Here is a 15,518-nt window from a genome sequence, read left to right as displayed (position 1 = left end):
TTTTCTTTCAATTGAATATTAAACTGTGTTAGAATATCTTTGTCAATATTCAGATGTATTAATTAATCAATTTAACAAACGCCTGATTCATACAATTTTTAGTTGTGTAACTTTTTACGTTCATCTTTAACTGGTATTGGAGATATAATACTAACTCTTAATAATTATGTCAGTAATCATATTTCTTTTATTATAATTATATCCTATATAAACTTACCTTATATTTACTTATAGTCCTCTAAACATCACGAGACACAAACTTATAATTTAACAATTATGAACCCAAAATAGATGCTGAAAAAACAAAACCCAAAATAGATCTTCAATAGTTTTCCACAATCAATAGATATTATTTCCGGGTTTTTTTTCTTTACAAAAAATAATAATAATCTCAAATGAATGATTGAATGCATCCCACATCAGTATTCATGTGGCAACCAGAGAATATTAGAGATAACATAAATTATTCTTGAAACTTTTAGCTTACTAAGATTTTGAGTTTATTGTTTTCTTTATTTTGTAAATATTTTGTTTCCTACTACTGTATTAAGCTTACTTTAATTTATCAATATAGTTATCCATATAGATTTTTTTTTTTAATTATATATATGTACACAAATATATTTTGTATTGTTAGAAATTGAATTGATTGTTAATTATACAATAGCATCACCAACTCAAATTGCCCTCTCCATTTCTATTGCTCCATTCATCCATTAATCTTCATTTTTCTTCCAATTCATGGCCATTATTTTAGGGTGTTGTTAAACCCAGCCCCAAATTCTCACTCCTAGCCCCGTAAAAGGACGAAAATGCCCTTTCATGGATTATGGGGGTGAAAAAGCTATTTTTTTTGTCTTTCCGTCACGCGGGCGTGTGGCTATCACGCCTCACCGCGTGGTTGGGCGTGATAGCCACACGCCTGACCATGTGGTGAGGCATGTGGCTACCACGTCCGACCACGCGGTGAGGCGTGATAGCCACACGTCCGCGTGACGGAAAGGCAAAAAAAAAAATAGGCTATTAAACTCGTAAATAGACCGTTAAACCCGTAACTACAGAATTGTACTTAAAACCTATAAATACCATAAAATTTTAACTAAAATCAGTAACAATAATATAAGTTCATGAATAAATATATTAATTACAACACATAAAACTAATATAATCTAGTCCAAGCCGCTCTCATTTCAGCGTATAGATTGTCCAAGTGATGAATACTCGGATCACGAAATATACGCCATTGGGTGGCAATGGGAGGCACTGGAAATCCAGGTCTTAAATAAAGACGTATGTAGTGTTGATAACTCCCCAAATGACAAATCACAATCTCTTGCTCTGGTGGTCTTCCATCGTCCGAACGCATCGGCAGTATAGTGCAACATCCTAACGGTGATGTAGTAAAAAGGAATGTTACTGCATTAAATAGATGCAGCAGCATATAAGTCATCCAGACTCACCATCCAGTGGGACTCACTACACCCCGCTCCTGCCCATTTAATACGCGTGAGGGCAGCATCGAATCCGTTCCCGAACACTGGCGCATACAGATCACGGTTTGCCCGCATCTCATTCTCTATGAGCACTCTCATCAGCTTCAATCCTCCTGGTTATAGGTGATGACATCGGCTAAAACACGAAATCCACAGTTACCATCTGCTACAACATCATGGTATCCAGTAATAAATGGTACGATGAGACCTTGAACCCGATGTAAATAGTGGTAACCGGCGATATCCGCATCAAATCCGGCTGAAAATAATAATATATGAAATTCATCAAAAAAAAATATTTATTTTAACTTCAACATATATATTACTAAAATAAAATATACCCGGCATCTCGTTGTTATGCAAAGATGAGGATGAGGATCGGCCTCGACTACAACTACTCCTCGAACCTGAGGACCGTGCTCGACCTCGTGGTGCCTAACTGTACTCCCATGCACTGCGAACTGTAATCAATGCCGTTTCCGCCAAAATCTTCAAACGAAACCTCCTGCAAATGATAAATAACGAACATTACATTCTAACATGCGATATTTCTACAGCGTTTCGGTGTCTAAACCCGAAAAAGCAGCCACAAATATGCCCGGACGTGTGAGCATCACGCCCCACCACGCCCCACCACATGGTGGGGCGTGTGAGCATCACGCCTCACCACATAGTGGGGCGTATGAACATCACGCCTCACCATGTGGTGGGGCGTAATATTAAAACGCCCCACCACATGGTGAGGCGTGATGCTTAGACGCCCGAGTCCGAACCAGCGATTTTTTTCCCAAAAAATTGACAGAAATCAATAGAAGTTCAATCGGAAAAATACCTCGACTTCAAGGACAGCGTCATTCTCGTCTCTTCATGGTGATAACGGATCGCTCTCCATCAAACGTGTTGTCTTTGATTTCGGAACAAAATATATTTGGGAGAGTTTGAGAGAGTTTGGGAGGGTTTGGAATTTTCAATTTTTGGCAAAAGGGCGGTTACGTCTTTTGTCGGGGCTGGAAGTGTGAAATTGGGGCTGGGTATAGTAATCCACTTACTTTATTTTCTACAACAAAAAAATGTTATCTCACTTTATTCTATTACACTTACCATTTTTTATAAATATTAGGATTAATCCCAAAAAAAATCTACGTGGTTACACTGTTTTACAGATAAAAGACTTTGATTTTTTTTTATCAAAACGAGGACAGTACTTGTCTACATTTGCAAATCGAAGATTTTTGGGTTGATATTGACAAATTTGGTTGTTAATGACCTCAAAATGAAAATTTTCAGGAATCTAGTATTATTTTATGCAACTTTAATTTTTTAATTTTTTTAGTTTTGAGATCATTTATGTGTTGTTTGATGAGGAGAGAGAAAGTTAATGTCTAGGGAGAAAAAACTCCAAAAATAATAATTTTGAAAAAAACGTGGTTTCACAGTAAACATGATATTAAACAACTTTAATTCTTCAAAAATTTTCATTTTGAGTTTGTTAACGCTCAAATTTGACAATATATATCAATCTAAAAGTCATCGATTTGCAAATGTTGACAAACCCATTCCTCGTTTTAATAAAAAAAAACCAAAATCCTCATCTGTAAAAAGCGTAATGTGTAATTAAATGGGTTTCTTTTGGAATTAGTCTTAATCTTTTTAAGCATATTTTTATTATATATATGGTAAAGGCTATGCTTACTTTGTTTTTTACAAAGTAAGCCTTACTTTGTGTGTTTTCACCATTGGATTAATTTTATACTCTATCATCCAATGGTGAAAACACATCAAGTAATGGTACTTTGTCAAAAACAAAGTAACCATAGAAGGCACATATATAAAAAGGTGTAAGCTATGGTTAAAACAAAGTAACCATAGTGTCAAATATAAATGTTGTTATAACTATAAAAAATGTTATTATATTTTGTAAGATAAATATATTTTAGGCTTAATACATCATTTGCACCCTGAACTTATCCAAAATAGTTGATTGGCTCCCTGAACTTTCAAAGTGTTTCGATAGCCTCCTGAACTTGCATAAAATGTAATCAATTAATCACTCGGTTGTAAAAAAGTAAGTTAAATACGGAAGATATATTGCACGCATCTTAAAAAATTAAAACGACCAAGATCGGAGTATGCGATTATAATATTAGAGAAGAGAGTGTTTTATAGTTGAATAAGTAAGAAATTCTTTTTTAACATGTTTTAATCTATTTTGTGAAATATGTAATAACATTATAAGGCACGTGTAACATAGCTTCCGCATTTGACTTACTTTTTTACAACCGAATGAGTAATTGATTACATTTCACGCAAGTTCATGGGGCTAACTGAACATTTTATGCAAGTTCAGAAGGCTATCTAGACACTTTGAAAGTTCAGAGGGCCAATCAACCATTTTGGACAAGTTCAGGGGACAAATGATGTATTAAACCTATATTTTATCTATATATATTTTTTTTTATCATTAGATGATGAATTTGTTATTTTCATCATTTGATTAATTTTCTATCTCATTAGTGAAAAAAACAAAAAATAATTGTTACTTTGTTTAATCATAGCTTGCACCCAATTATCAGGTACACACTATGGTAATTTTTAATATATTTTTTGAAAGGGAATTATTTTTAATATAGTAAATATTAATATTTCAGAGTTATAACTTATAATAACAATATAACAATTATTCATTTTTATTTATTTATTAATGTAAAGTAGCATGTATCTCTCCTTAAAAACATAAATATACTAACTCTTACCTTACATTCTTTTTTTTATTACAAAACAGAAAAATTATATTTCTTCCCCAAATTTAAGTTGTCTAACTTTAGGGAGATATTGTATTCCATTTATACAGTAATATTGACATGGGCTATGAATGATCAAATTGGTCATTCACCGTTACATGTAGGCTTATTATAATTTTAGGATGGACATTCAAAACACCTATAAGTCTTAGACTTACTAAGTCTAGTCCATATAAACACTATTGTCCATCTATATTTGGAATCAAAATTGGAAAGGATTGGAGTAACACTTTCCAAATTGGCATCTTAAACCTCAAATTTGAGGAACATTGGAGATTTTCTAAATTTGATATGTGGATTAATATATATTGACGCGATTTTATTATTTTTGCCTACATCCACGGAAAAGTAGGAGTACAGAATTCATTACTAATCAATAAATTATAGAACAATAAGAAAATCACATACTTTATCCAAGTTTTAAGTGTCTGTTTGTTTCTATTTTTCGGAACTACTTTTTTTCTTCTGGAGATAAAAAAAAAATCTGTTTGGTAAAATTTCGAAACAGTTGCTTTTAGCGGAAAAATGAACTAATATCTACTACCTAAGTAACAACAAACAACAAATAGGAACAAGTGAACTAAACGGACCCTAACTCTCAAGTCTCGTATGAATCGACTACAGACAAAGTTCACATATATGCATATCACAAGAATACATGCTAAATAACCAAACAAAATTTGTTTATATAGGGCTAAAAGCATAATCCATTTCATGGATTTTGATCACATGGACCTTAATTACCACATAGTATTTGGTCATCCATCGTTAAATATATACTTATTAGAATTTTAAGGTAGAGATTCAAATCATCCTAAAAACTCATATTTAATAAGCTTAGATTTTACGGTGTCAACACTATTATCTGTTTCTATTAACATTGGCTTATAAGAAAGTTTTCAATTCATATCCTAATTAAGCAAGTCAAACTAAATAGAATTTAAGACATATTATCTAAAATTATATGATGTGAACACCTTGACTTGACAATTTTGGAGTCTTATAAAGTTTTTCATTAGCACTATCTTTTTCCTATTGTTCCTCCATTTATCCCATTTTCGGATTTAGCAAGAGTGGAAACCATTCATCTTATCAATGAATTTATAGATTTACATGGTTGCATCAAAAGAAATGACTCAAATCTGAATGTTCAAAATTGCCTAAATGCTCAAGATTTGATCGCAGTTGGTATTCTGTGGATTTTGATTTCGAGAAATATATGTTTTATTGTTCTTTTTGTGTTTTTATACCTTTATGAGATTTTTTTTACTCTTTATAGTCGTTTTAGTCTATTTGTGGATCTTATAAGATTTTATTCCTTATCGTTTTCTTATTGTACTTATTATTTGTTTCCGTTGATGAGAACTACATAAATCTTGTAACTTTACTATAAATCATCGTTCTACCTGTTGGATCAAATAAATAAACTTTCAAAGGTAACTGAGGAAGAGTATAATTGATGGAAGAAAAATATCTTGCCTTACTACTTGTATTGATAGGTATTTATAGATTACAGACATGACTCTTGGTAAACAACATTAACTCTCTATAAATACAGATACAGACACAGATACAGAAATGACTCTTGGACACTCTATAAATACAGATACAAAAATGACTCTTGGATAATACACTGAACCACATTAAAGACTCTATTAATTATAAGTTTATTATTTCAACACACCCCCTTAAGCTTATAATTTTTTTATCCCTTAGTTACACCAAGAACAGCTCTCAATCTGCTGAAATCTTCCAACTTCAAAGCTTTAGTAAAAATATCAGCAAGTTGATCTTTGGATGGTACATGCTTGAGTTGAATTTCTTTCCTTCCAATGCATTCTCTAATAAAGTGATACTTGGTGTCAATGTGTTTGCTTCTATCATGAAAGATCGGATTTTTAGCCAACGCAATAGCTGACTTATTATCAATAAAAACATCAGTTGCTCCATCTAGAGCAAACTTCAAACTTTTTAACATCCGTCTCAACCATATTGCATGACAAACACAAGAAGCTGCTGCAATATACTCTGCTTCACATGTTGAAAGTGTAACAATTGCTTGTTTCTTAGAACTCCAAGCAAAAACAGCAGTTCCTATAAAAAACACAAAACCAGTTGTGCTTTTTCTATCATCAACATCTCCTCCCCAATCACTATCACTGAATCCATACAATCTAAAATTGTTCTGGGAAGAGTAAAATAAACCATAATCCAGTGTACCTTTGATGTATCGAAGTATTCGTTTTGCTGCCTCCATATGAGTTAAAGTTGGAACCTCCATGTAACGACTAATGAGTCCAACTCCATATAAGATATCTGGCCTTGTACATGTCAAAAATCTCAGTCTTCCAACCAACCTTCTAAACAAAGTTGGATTCACCTTTTCTTCATCATCATGCTTTGACAACTTATTTCGACAATCCACTGGCGTAGAAGCTGAATTGCATTTATCCATCTTGAATTCTTTTAAAATAGCTTCTGCATATGACTTCTGAGATAAAAAGACACCTTCATCACTTTGCTTAACTTCAATGCCCAAATAATATGACATCAGCCCCAAATCCGTCATCTCATAATTATTTGTCATCAACTTCTTAAATTCTTCAATCATCTTTTGATCAGATCCCGTGAAAATTAAATCATCAACATACAAGCATACATACATTATTTTTCTATCCTCATTCTCCTTGATATACAAAGCATGCTCATATGGACATCTTGTGAAGCCATTCTTCTGGAAATAGTCATCGATGCAAGAATACCAAGCCCTTGGAGCTTCCTTAAGGCCATACAAAGCCTTTTTTAACTTTAACACCTTATCTTCTTGCCCTTTCACAATATAACCCAATGGTTGATTGACATAAACTTCTTATTCAAGAGTTCCATTTAAGAATGCTGATTTGACATCCATTTGGTGAATTTTCCATCCTTGTTGAGCTGCCAAAGAAATAACTAATCGAATTGTCTCGATTCGAGCCACCGGAGCAAAAACTTCTTCATAATCAATTCCAGCCTTTTGAGAAAAACCTTTTGCAACAAGGCGAGCTTTATACTTCTCCACTTTTCCTTTGGCATTTTTCTTTATTTTGAAAATCCACTTCACTGCTACTGCTTTTTTTTCCCTTTGGCAATGTTGTCAATTTCCAAGTGTCATTCTTTTTTATGGAATTTATTTCTTCATCCATGGCTTGTCTCCATTTCTTTTCCTGAACAGCATCTTCAAATTGCACAGGTTCTGTATCAGCAAACAAACAAAATAAAGTAGCATTATCTACTTCTTCAGTTTCTGCATAAATCTCACTCAAGCTTCTCATTCGAGGCTGCCTTTCTGATGAACTTTCTGGGGATGAGTCTGACATATTTGTCTGAGATGTGGAAGGTGAATTCGGTGGTGTGATAATTACATCTTCATTTTGACCTGCAAAATCATCATCATATACAGGAAGAAAATCATAATTTTCATCTTCTGGAATCTTCCAATTCCAAGAGCTTTCTTCTTGAAATTCTGCATCTCTGCTTATCACAACTTTTCCATTCCGAGGATTATAAAATTTATAACCTTTGGAATTTTTTGCATAGCCAATAAACACCATCTTCTCACTTTTATCATCCAATTTGCTTCTCAATTCGTCAGCAACATGAACATAACCAAGACAACCAAATACTTTTACATGAGAAATATTTGGTTTCTTTCCACACCATGCTTCATTAGGGGTCTTTTGCAAAAGCTTCTTTGAAGGACTTCTATTATTTAAATAGACTGCACATGTTACTGCTTCTGCCCAAAATTCTTTTGGCATACCTTTGCACTTCATCATGCTTTGGGTCATGTTAAGAATGGTTCTATTTTTCCGTTCCACAACACCATTTTGTTGAGGAGATCTTGGAATAGTAAGCAATCGACGAACACCATTATAATCACAGAACTGATTGAATTTCTTAGATGTGAATCTCCTCCTCAATCAGTTCGCAATGATTGAATCTTCAAGTCGCTTTCATTCTCAACTAGTCCTTTAAATTTTTTAAACACTTCAAATGCTTCAGATTTTGCCTTCAAAAAATAAACCCATGTTTTCCGAGTATAATCATCAATAAATAATAAGAAATACCGGCTTCCTCCATGTGAACTCGGATTAATGGGACCACAAATATCTGCATGCACCAATTCAAGTGGCTTTGATGTGCTTGACAAAGACTCCTTTGGAAAACTCCTTCTGGATTGCTTCCCGTACATACATCCTTCACAAATCTGATTGGGATGATTTATAGAAGGTAATCCATGCACCATTTGTTGCTTGCACATTTGCTCCAGTCCACCAAAATTCAAATGACCCATTCTGAGATGCCACAGCCATGCAGAATCTGATGAGGCTTTTAAACACATAGGACGATCACTGCTGATTTTTAATTTGAACATCTTGTTTGCAGGCATAGGAACTTTTGCAATCATTTTTTTCTTTCCATCTTTCATAACCAGCCCATTCCTGTTCATCTCCACCTTATAACCTTTCTCCAAAAGTTGTCCAATACTCAAAATATTGGATTTCAAAGCTGGAACATAATAAACATGAGAAATAAATTGATGATCTCCATTCTTCAGTTTGATAAGAATGTCACCACTTCCCACAACTGGAACTTTTGTTTTGTCACCGAAAGAAATACTTCCTTTCTTAGATTCATCAAGCTTATAAAAAAGTTCTTTATTTCCCGTCATATGATTGCTTGCTCCCGAGTCTAGATACCAAGACTCCTTGCTTCTTGCTTCATCTTCGCTACATGTCAGTAACAAAGTTGATTCTTCATCGTCCGCCTCGGCAAAATTCGCATGTTCGTCTTTAAAAGGTTCAGATTTACACTCAGCAGCATAATGCCCAAATTCTTGACAATTGTAACATTGCACACGAGATTTATCACGACCATGCCAATTATTTCCACGGCCTTGGAAATTGTTGCCTCTACCACGTCCTCTTGCATTCCATTGCTGATTATTTGTGGCTTCATTATTGTGGAAATTTCTACCACCTCTACCTCTTCCATTATATCCACGATTCCAGCCACGGCCACGGCCTCTACCTCTTGATCTTCCTCTTCCTCTTCCCCTTCCATATCCCCCTTCAAATTGCTTCTTTTCTTCTTTATCATTCAAATCTAGTTTTGCCTGCAACACCTGAGCGACATGTTCTTCTCTATTTTTTAATCTCTCCTCATGGGCTTGTAACGAACCCAAGAGTTGATCTACAGACATAGTCTCCAGATCTTTTGATTCTTCAATGGCAGTCACCACGTAATCAAATTTCTAAGTCAAAGAACGAAGGATTTTTTCTATCACAAGAACATCCTCCATTTTTTCTCAATATCTCTTCAACTGATTGACAATTACCAAAGTTCTATTAAAGAACTCATCAATTTTCTCTGACTCTTTCATCTTGAGTTTCTCATACTCACTTCTCAAGGTTTGCAAACGCACCTTGACTACTTTATCTTTCCCCTTAAAGGAATGTTCGAGAATCTCCCATGCCTCCTTCGCTGTTGTTGCAGTCGAAATTTTCACGAACATATTCTCATCCAGGCACATGTGGATTAGAGAGAGTGCTTGTTGGTCTTTCTTCCTTTTCACTTTTTGAGCATTCGTCAATTCCTCCTCATTCTCTGGCTGCTCATATCCAGTTTCTACCATTTCCCATACATCTTAGGAACCCAACAAAGCCTTCATTCTAATGCACCAATTATCATAGTTTTCCTTTGATAATTGTGGATATTTGTATGGGATCATTCCATTCATCATTGTAGAGAATTTTTGCTGGCTCTGATACCAATTTGTTGGATCAAATAAATAAACTTTCAAAGGTAACAGAGGAAGAGTATAATTGATGGAAGAAAAATCTCTTGCCTTACTACTTGTATTGATAGGTATTTATAGATTACAGACATGACTCTTGGTAAACAACATTAACTCTCTATAAATACAGATACAGACACAGATACAGAAATGACTCTTGGACACTCTATAAATACAGATACAGAAATGGCTCTTGGATAATACACTGAACCACATTAAAGACTCTATTATTATTATTTTAACACTACCATCATAATTAATACACCAAACCGACGCTCTCATACAACTTGTTAGGAGTTGGGTCGATTGTTGATTATAATAAGCTTGATAACAGAAAATTAGACATACAATCACAACAACAAATAATTACATAGTTTTTGGCTATTTTTATCTACATCAATGGGTAAGGAAGAATACATAATTCATTAGTAATCCGCAAGTTAGTAAAACTATAAAGAAATCTCATCATTTACCCACATTCTTAACTCTCAAATCCTGTGGGAACTAATTACATCCAAAGCTTATATATCACAAATGTACAAACTCAAAATTGATTTGTGGATTGCATGAAATATACTCTCTTGTCCCAAATAATTGTCACATAGTGAAAAATATCTGGTTCCATAATAATTTATGAGTTTCTAACTTTCTGTGCCAAAATAATAAGAACACTAAGTTAAGTAGATGATCCATAACTAAATCTGACTGGCAGAAACAAAATTAATATAAAGGAACCAAGATCATATGTAGTATAATGGGATTTATTCATACAAACAACGATGTTTGAAAAGTAGTTGATCGAATTCAATTCAAGTAAAAATAACAAATACATTGAAGAACATAGAATACAGATATATAGATATTAATTGAAGTCAACAGAAGAGCTTGGACTTCCAACTCATCTTCCAATTTCAAATTAATCATCATTTCATTTGTTATAAAGAGCAGTCCTTGACATTAGGTGCTTCTCCGAGCCCTGAACAAATTAAAAAACTTTTAGAGAAGCATGCTTAATTAATCTGAAAGTTCATTAAAAGTTAATTAAAGTACTTACATCATCGAGCTTAGCTTGATTATTAGACTCCAACATCAACCCAAAATGAATATGAGGATAATGTGCCCACTAGAATACAAAATAAGCTGGTCAATGTCCATAATATTTTATGAAAAAAGTGTAAGTTTTCTTACATTTTTAGCAGCAGTGCTAAATGCTTCTCTGTGGCTAATATCAGGGTGATTTGCTTTGATCCTCTGAATCTCCTCCCTACCCATAATTTAACAAGTATGAATAAAGTTGTCATCAAACCAAAGGATAATTAAAATTTAATACTAGAATCATTCACACTCTACTTTATGAACTGGTTATATGCAGAAGGTACTCGCTGCCTCTTCTCGGGAGCTGAATCAGAAAATAACAGCACATCAATTCAACATTAAAGATAAAGATAAACAGAAACAACACAAAATTAAAATAATAAAATAAAGAAATCAGAATGTCTTGCAACTCACGACGATTGACAACTCTTTCCTCAGTAATTGGTGGTCTCATTGAGATCCTGTTATTATTGCATTTTGATGATGAACCTAATTCAATTCTGTAATCTGGCATTCCATAATTATTGGCTGCCTGAAATTAATATATATATATCCAGAGGATAAGAACCGATATACATAGACTGAACATCAAATCAAAGAATAAAAAAGAAAACCCTAGACTCTAGCGGAGATCAATAGGACAGCTGTTAGAGCCGCAAATATCAGTTAGATCTACAAAAAGAGAAAAAAATAGGTTTTTGTTATGGCGGCTTGCTAGCATTTCTGCAGTGGTACTTTAAATTGTGGGCTTCACAGGGAATTCAGAAAAAATTAAGATCCTTTCAAGAACAAGACCACGAAGAAGAAAGTGAGAAACCCTAGATTTCAGAAGCTACTACATAACAGCCAAAAAAAACACTAGCCCCCTAGAATTTAGCGGAATCTAAGAGAAAATAAAATAAAAAAATATCACCTGAACATCTTGCCATGAAAAGGACTGAAAGGCAGCTGCCATGTTCACAGACCATAAATTAGTGCAGTGCCCACATCGGACGGTCACCATTTCAAAGAAGCTACTGCATGGTACACTTACCTGCAATTAACTCTCTCCCATTACAACAATTTCTTCATAAAAGGAAATTCTATTTTCAAACCCAATAAATCCCAATTTAATTTATCCATAGCACTGAAATAAGTAGAAAGATCGTATTTTTCTTAATTTTCTTGAAGTGGGTTTTTTTTTTTTTCTCTCCAATAGCTGAGATCTTTAAGTTTCTTCACTTTGAGAGCTAAAGAGAGCAGTGCTTTAATGGTGCAGTGATTTAGTAATGAGGAAAGGCATAAAAAGGAGAATTGGTGAAAGAGTTATCTTCATCAAATCAAAAACAACAAAAGAAAGGAAAATAGAGGACATTGATTTAGGTATGACTTTGTTTTGACTATAAAAAGAAGAAGAAGGGGAAGAAAAGTCCAACGATGGAGACTTCATGACTGCAAAGAAAACCAGGAACACCCAAAAAAAAAAAATGGAATTCTGTCAAAATTGGAGCACGAGAGTCTGATCAGCAGCTTTTATCAGGATCTGAATTGTTTTAACCTTCTTTACAAAAAAATAATAAAAAACAAAACGAAATTATTTGAATATAATAAGAATAAAAGAAGTGTAGATCCCAATCAATCAATCCATAAAAGAAAAGATGAGATGAGATGAGATGAGAAATACCGCAAGAACAATATTGCAAAAGTTGCAAGGGATATAGCAGAGTTGCTCAGGCACAACATCCATGTTTAAGTTATAAGATTACAAGATTTCTGAGTATTCTGTGCCTCAAGTATATGTCTGTATTTATAAAGCCCAAGAACCGGGAGAAGAATTGAAGAAATGGGTAAAAAGAAAAAAGAAAAAAAAGAAAGAAAGGACAAGCTTAGGTTAGCAGCAGCAAGTTGCAAAGAAACACAAAGGAGAAAGCAAAAGCTTTATATTCTGTGTTGTGTCTAAAACAAAACAACAATGAACTGCCTTGCTTTAATACATGCAGGCTCAGGCTGAGGCTGAGGCTCAGGCAGGCAGGCAGGGCTATATTGTATCACAACAGTGGAACCCTACGGCCCATATTAATTGAGACACACAGTCAAAGCCAATAGTATTTTCCGGGAGAAAAAAAGATGGGGTTAGTCAAACAAGAGATAAAAGTTGTGGTTAATTGATAAGATATGCAATATTTGGAGATCCGGTCTCAAACTATGTCGGATCCTCCTTCTATACGGTTCGGATTTTCAGAAGCTTATTCTTAACGAGAATATCACATTCTATCATATTTAGGAAGTTTTTAGCGCACACATATAGTGTCTTCTGATAAGAAATCTCCACTTTTGTCACACCTTGATTGCCCTGCGCGGCGTAAGGTGCGCTTGAGAGACTCACTTTTCTATCGTTTCTTTTTCTTCTCTCTTTTTCCCATTACGTCTGGAGCGGGCCTCTCATGTGAGGTTCATCCGCGTTCGAACTCGAGTCGCCACCAATGGAATTAGCGGTGCGATTAGGCACCAAACCTATTTGAATGATTGACTCGTTTAAGGTAATTTGGATAAGGGTTAGTTTGTACATAGTTTTAGGTTTTGTTTCTACTTACGTATAGCGAATAGACGTAATCTCATCCTACCCCACTCAATGAATCGGCACTATGATGATATTATGTCTTCCCCTTTTTTTTTTTTTTTTTGCAAATGATCATGTTTTTAATGTATTAGAGAGTAATTGTAATTTTATGATTTAACTTGTTTATTTTTTTTAAACATTTACCTCGTACTATTATTACATAACATACACATTGATATAATTATCTTCCTTGAATATAATTGTATTTCTTTTCGTATTTCAATTGCATAACCATACACACGATTATAATATTATCGCGTGTATAGATTCCTCAATTAAAATACAAAAAAAAGTAATAATTTTGTATACCGAAATTTTTTAATAAAAGTTATTTTCATTTTAACCTTACATGTGGTTAAAGCTTAACCGCATGTTAAAGGTCAATTATTAAATTATTCGATATATTTATTATTCTCCTTTTTATTCACACATATATAAATAGATTTGGATTAAAAATATATATGATATTGTTGGGTTTTGAAGATTAGAAAAGAAGGCGGAATATCAATCTAATCACCCAAATGATCTAAATGATCCATGCTTTATTTAAAAGATAAGAAAATAATACCGTTCTTCGTTGGATTGAGTACATAGTTTGATGTGGAGCCTGATGAGATCAGGAGTTGAAAAGCGAACTCCCTCTATGATCACACACGTAAAGGCTTCAATTAGAATTGAATCTATGTGCTAGTACCATTGGTTCAATCAAGAAAGATCGTGTTTATCTCCTTTTTGATGATGTGAAGAACACAGTGCTAATTTGCACAAAGTATGCTTAGGAGATAAAACTCTAAATGCTCCCTATTTATAAAATTTTGGTAGAGGCTGTGCCTACTTTGTTTTGACAAAATAAGCATTACTTTGTTTGTTCTCACCATTGGATGATAAAGTGTAAAATTAATCCAATGGTAAAAATAAATAAAATAATGGTTATTTGTAAAAAACGAAGTAACGATAGGAACACACCATTTTATTTTTCATCAAAAGATGAAAATGCCCCTAACATAGGGAGAGAGGGGGTGGAGCGGCTAGATTATAAGGATATGTTAGACTTTATTCATTTTTTTTAATTAAAATCCAATAAAATCTTTCCTAATATCTTTTGGATTTATTTAGATTTCAATTCTAAACTAAATAAAAAATAATCTCTCATATATATATATATATATATATAGGGGAGGGTCTCTTAGGTGAGGACACTTTTTTATGGTGAGAACACTCAAAACTACGTCGTTTTGAGTATAGAAATCAATAAAAATCAATAAAAACCACTAAATGCTACTAGTGGGGGTCAAACTTGGAACTTCTCATCTACACTCCACCCTACTTACCACTAAGACAATTTCTTCTCTTGTGCATTATATCACGCGCTGCTTAATATATCATTGTGCTAGTAGCTTCTATTGTTTAATATTTGACGCATTCACTTATTAATATCGATTAAATATGCATAATTGCCTCAAAAAAATATGCATAATAATGAATTATTAATAGAAAAAAAGAAATGTGCATAATATTGAATTATTAATAAAAAAAGAAATGTGCATAATAATAAATTATTAATAAAAAAAATCCAAGAACATGCTCCAATTTCTTATTTATTTAATTCCTTTATATTTTTATAATTTATGTTATATAAGAAAATATATTTTTTAAAACATATGTTAGAACATATATTTTAACTTTTCAAA

The 15,518-nt window shown here is 33.4% G+C and overlaps 1 protein-coding gene across 1 annotated transcript; it reads right to left on the bottom strand.

Annotated features, from left to right (window-relative positions):
* Positions 1–10,839: 10,839 nt before the first annotated feature.
* On the bottom strand, positions 10,840–13,180 carry LOC136203244 (axial regulator YABBY 5). The gene is made up of 7 exons (XM_065994349.1): positions 12,892–13,180; positions 12,142–12,261; positions 11,643–11,760; positions 11,484–11,532; positions 11,322–11,397; positions 11,188–11,256; positions 10,840–11,109 (listed from the first exon to the last, which is right to left on the bottom strand). Exons 1-7 carry the CDS (start codon positions 12,952–12,954, stop codon positions 11,062–11,064), a joined length of 543 nt encoding a protein of 180 aa, XP_065850421.1. The 5' UTR covers positions 12,955–13,180; the 3' UTR covers positions 10,840–11,061.
* Between the last annotated feature and the right edge of the window lie 2,338 nt (positions 13,181–15,518).

The sequence above is a fragment of the Euphorbia lathyris genome, chromosome 8, assembly GCF_963576675.1.
Source record: "Euphorbia lathyris chromosome 8, ddEupLath1.1, whole genome shotgun sequence".
Lineage (NCBI taxonomy): Eukaryota > Viridiplantae > Streptophyta > Magnoliopsida > Malpighiales > Euphorbiaceae > Euphorbia > Euphorbia lathyris.
The sequence above is the reverse complement of the archived record's forward strand: the minus strand, read 5'-3'. Positions and strand labels throughout refer to the sequence as shown.

What these genes read in the sequence shown, in the direction of transcription:
- LOC136203244 (XM_065994349.1), bottom strand. Translation starts at nt 12,954, where the DNA reads ATGGATGTTGTGCCTGAGCAACTCTGCTATATCCCTTGCAACTTTTGC. An exon ending in TTTGCAATATTGTTCTTGCG is followed by an intron (nt 12,262 to 12,891) that starts GTATTTCTCATC and finishes AGTTAATTGCAG; the next exon opens with GTAAGTGTACCATGCAGTAG. An exon ending in TTTCATGGCAAGATGTTCAG is followed by an intron (nt 11,761 to 12,141) that starts GTGATATTTTTT and finishes TATTAATTTCAG; the next exon opens with GCAGCCAATAATTATGGAAT.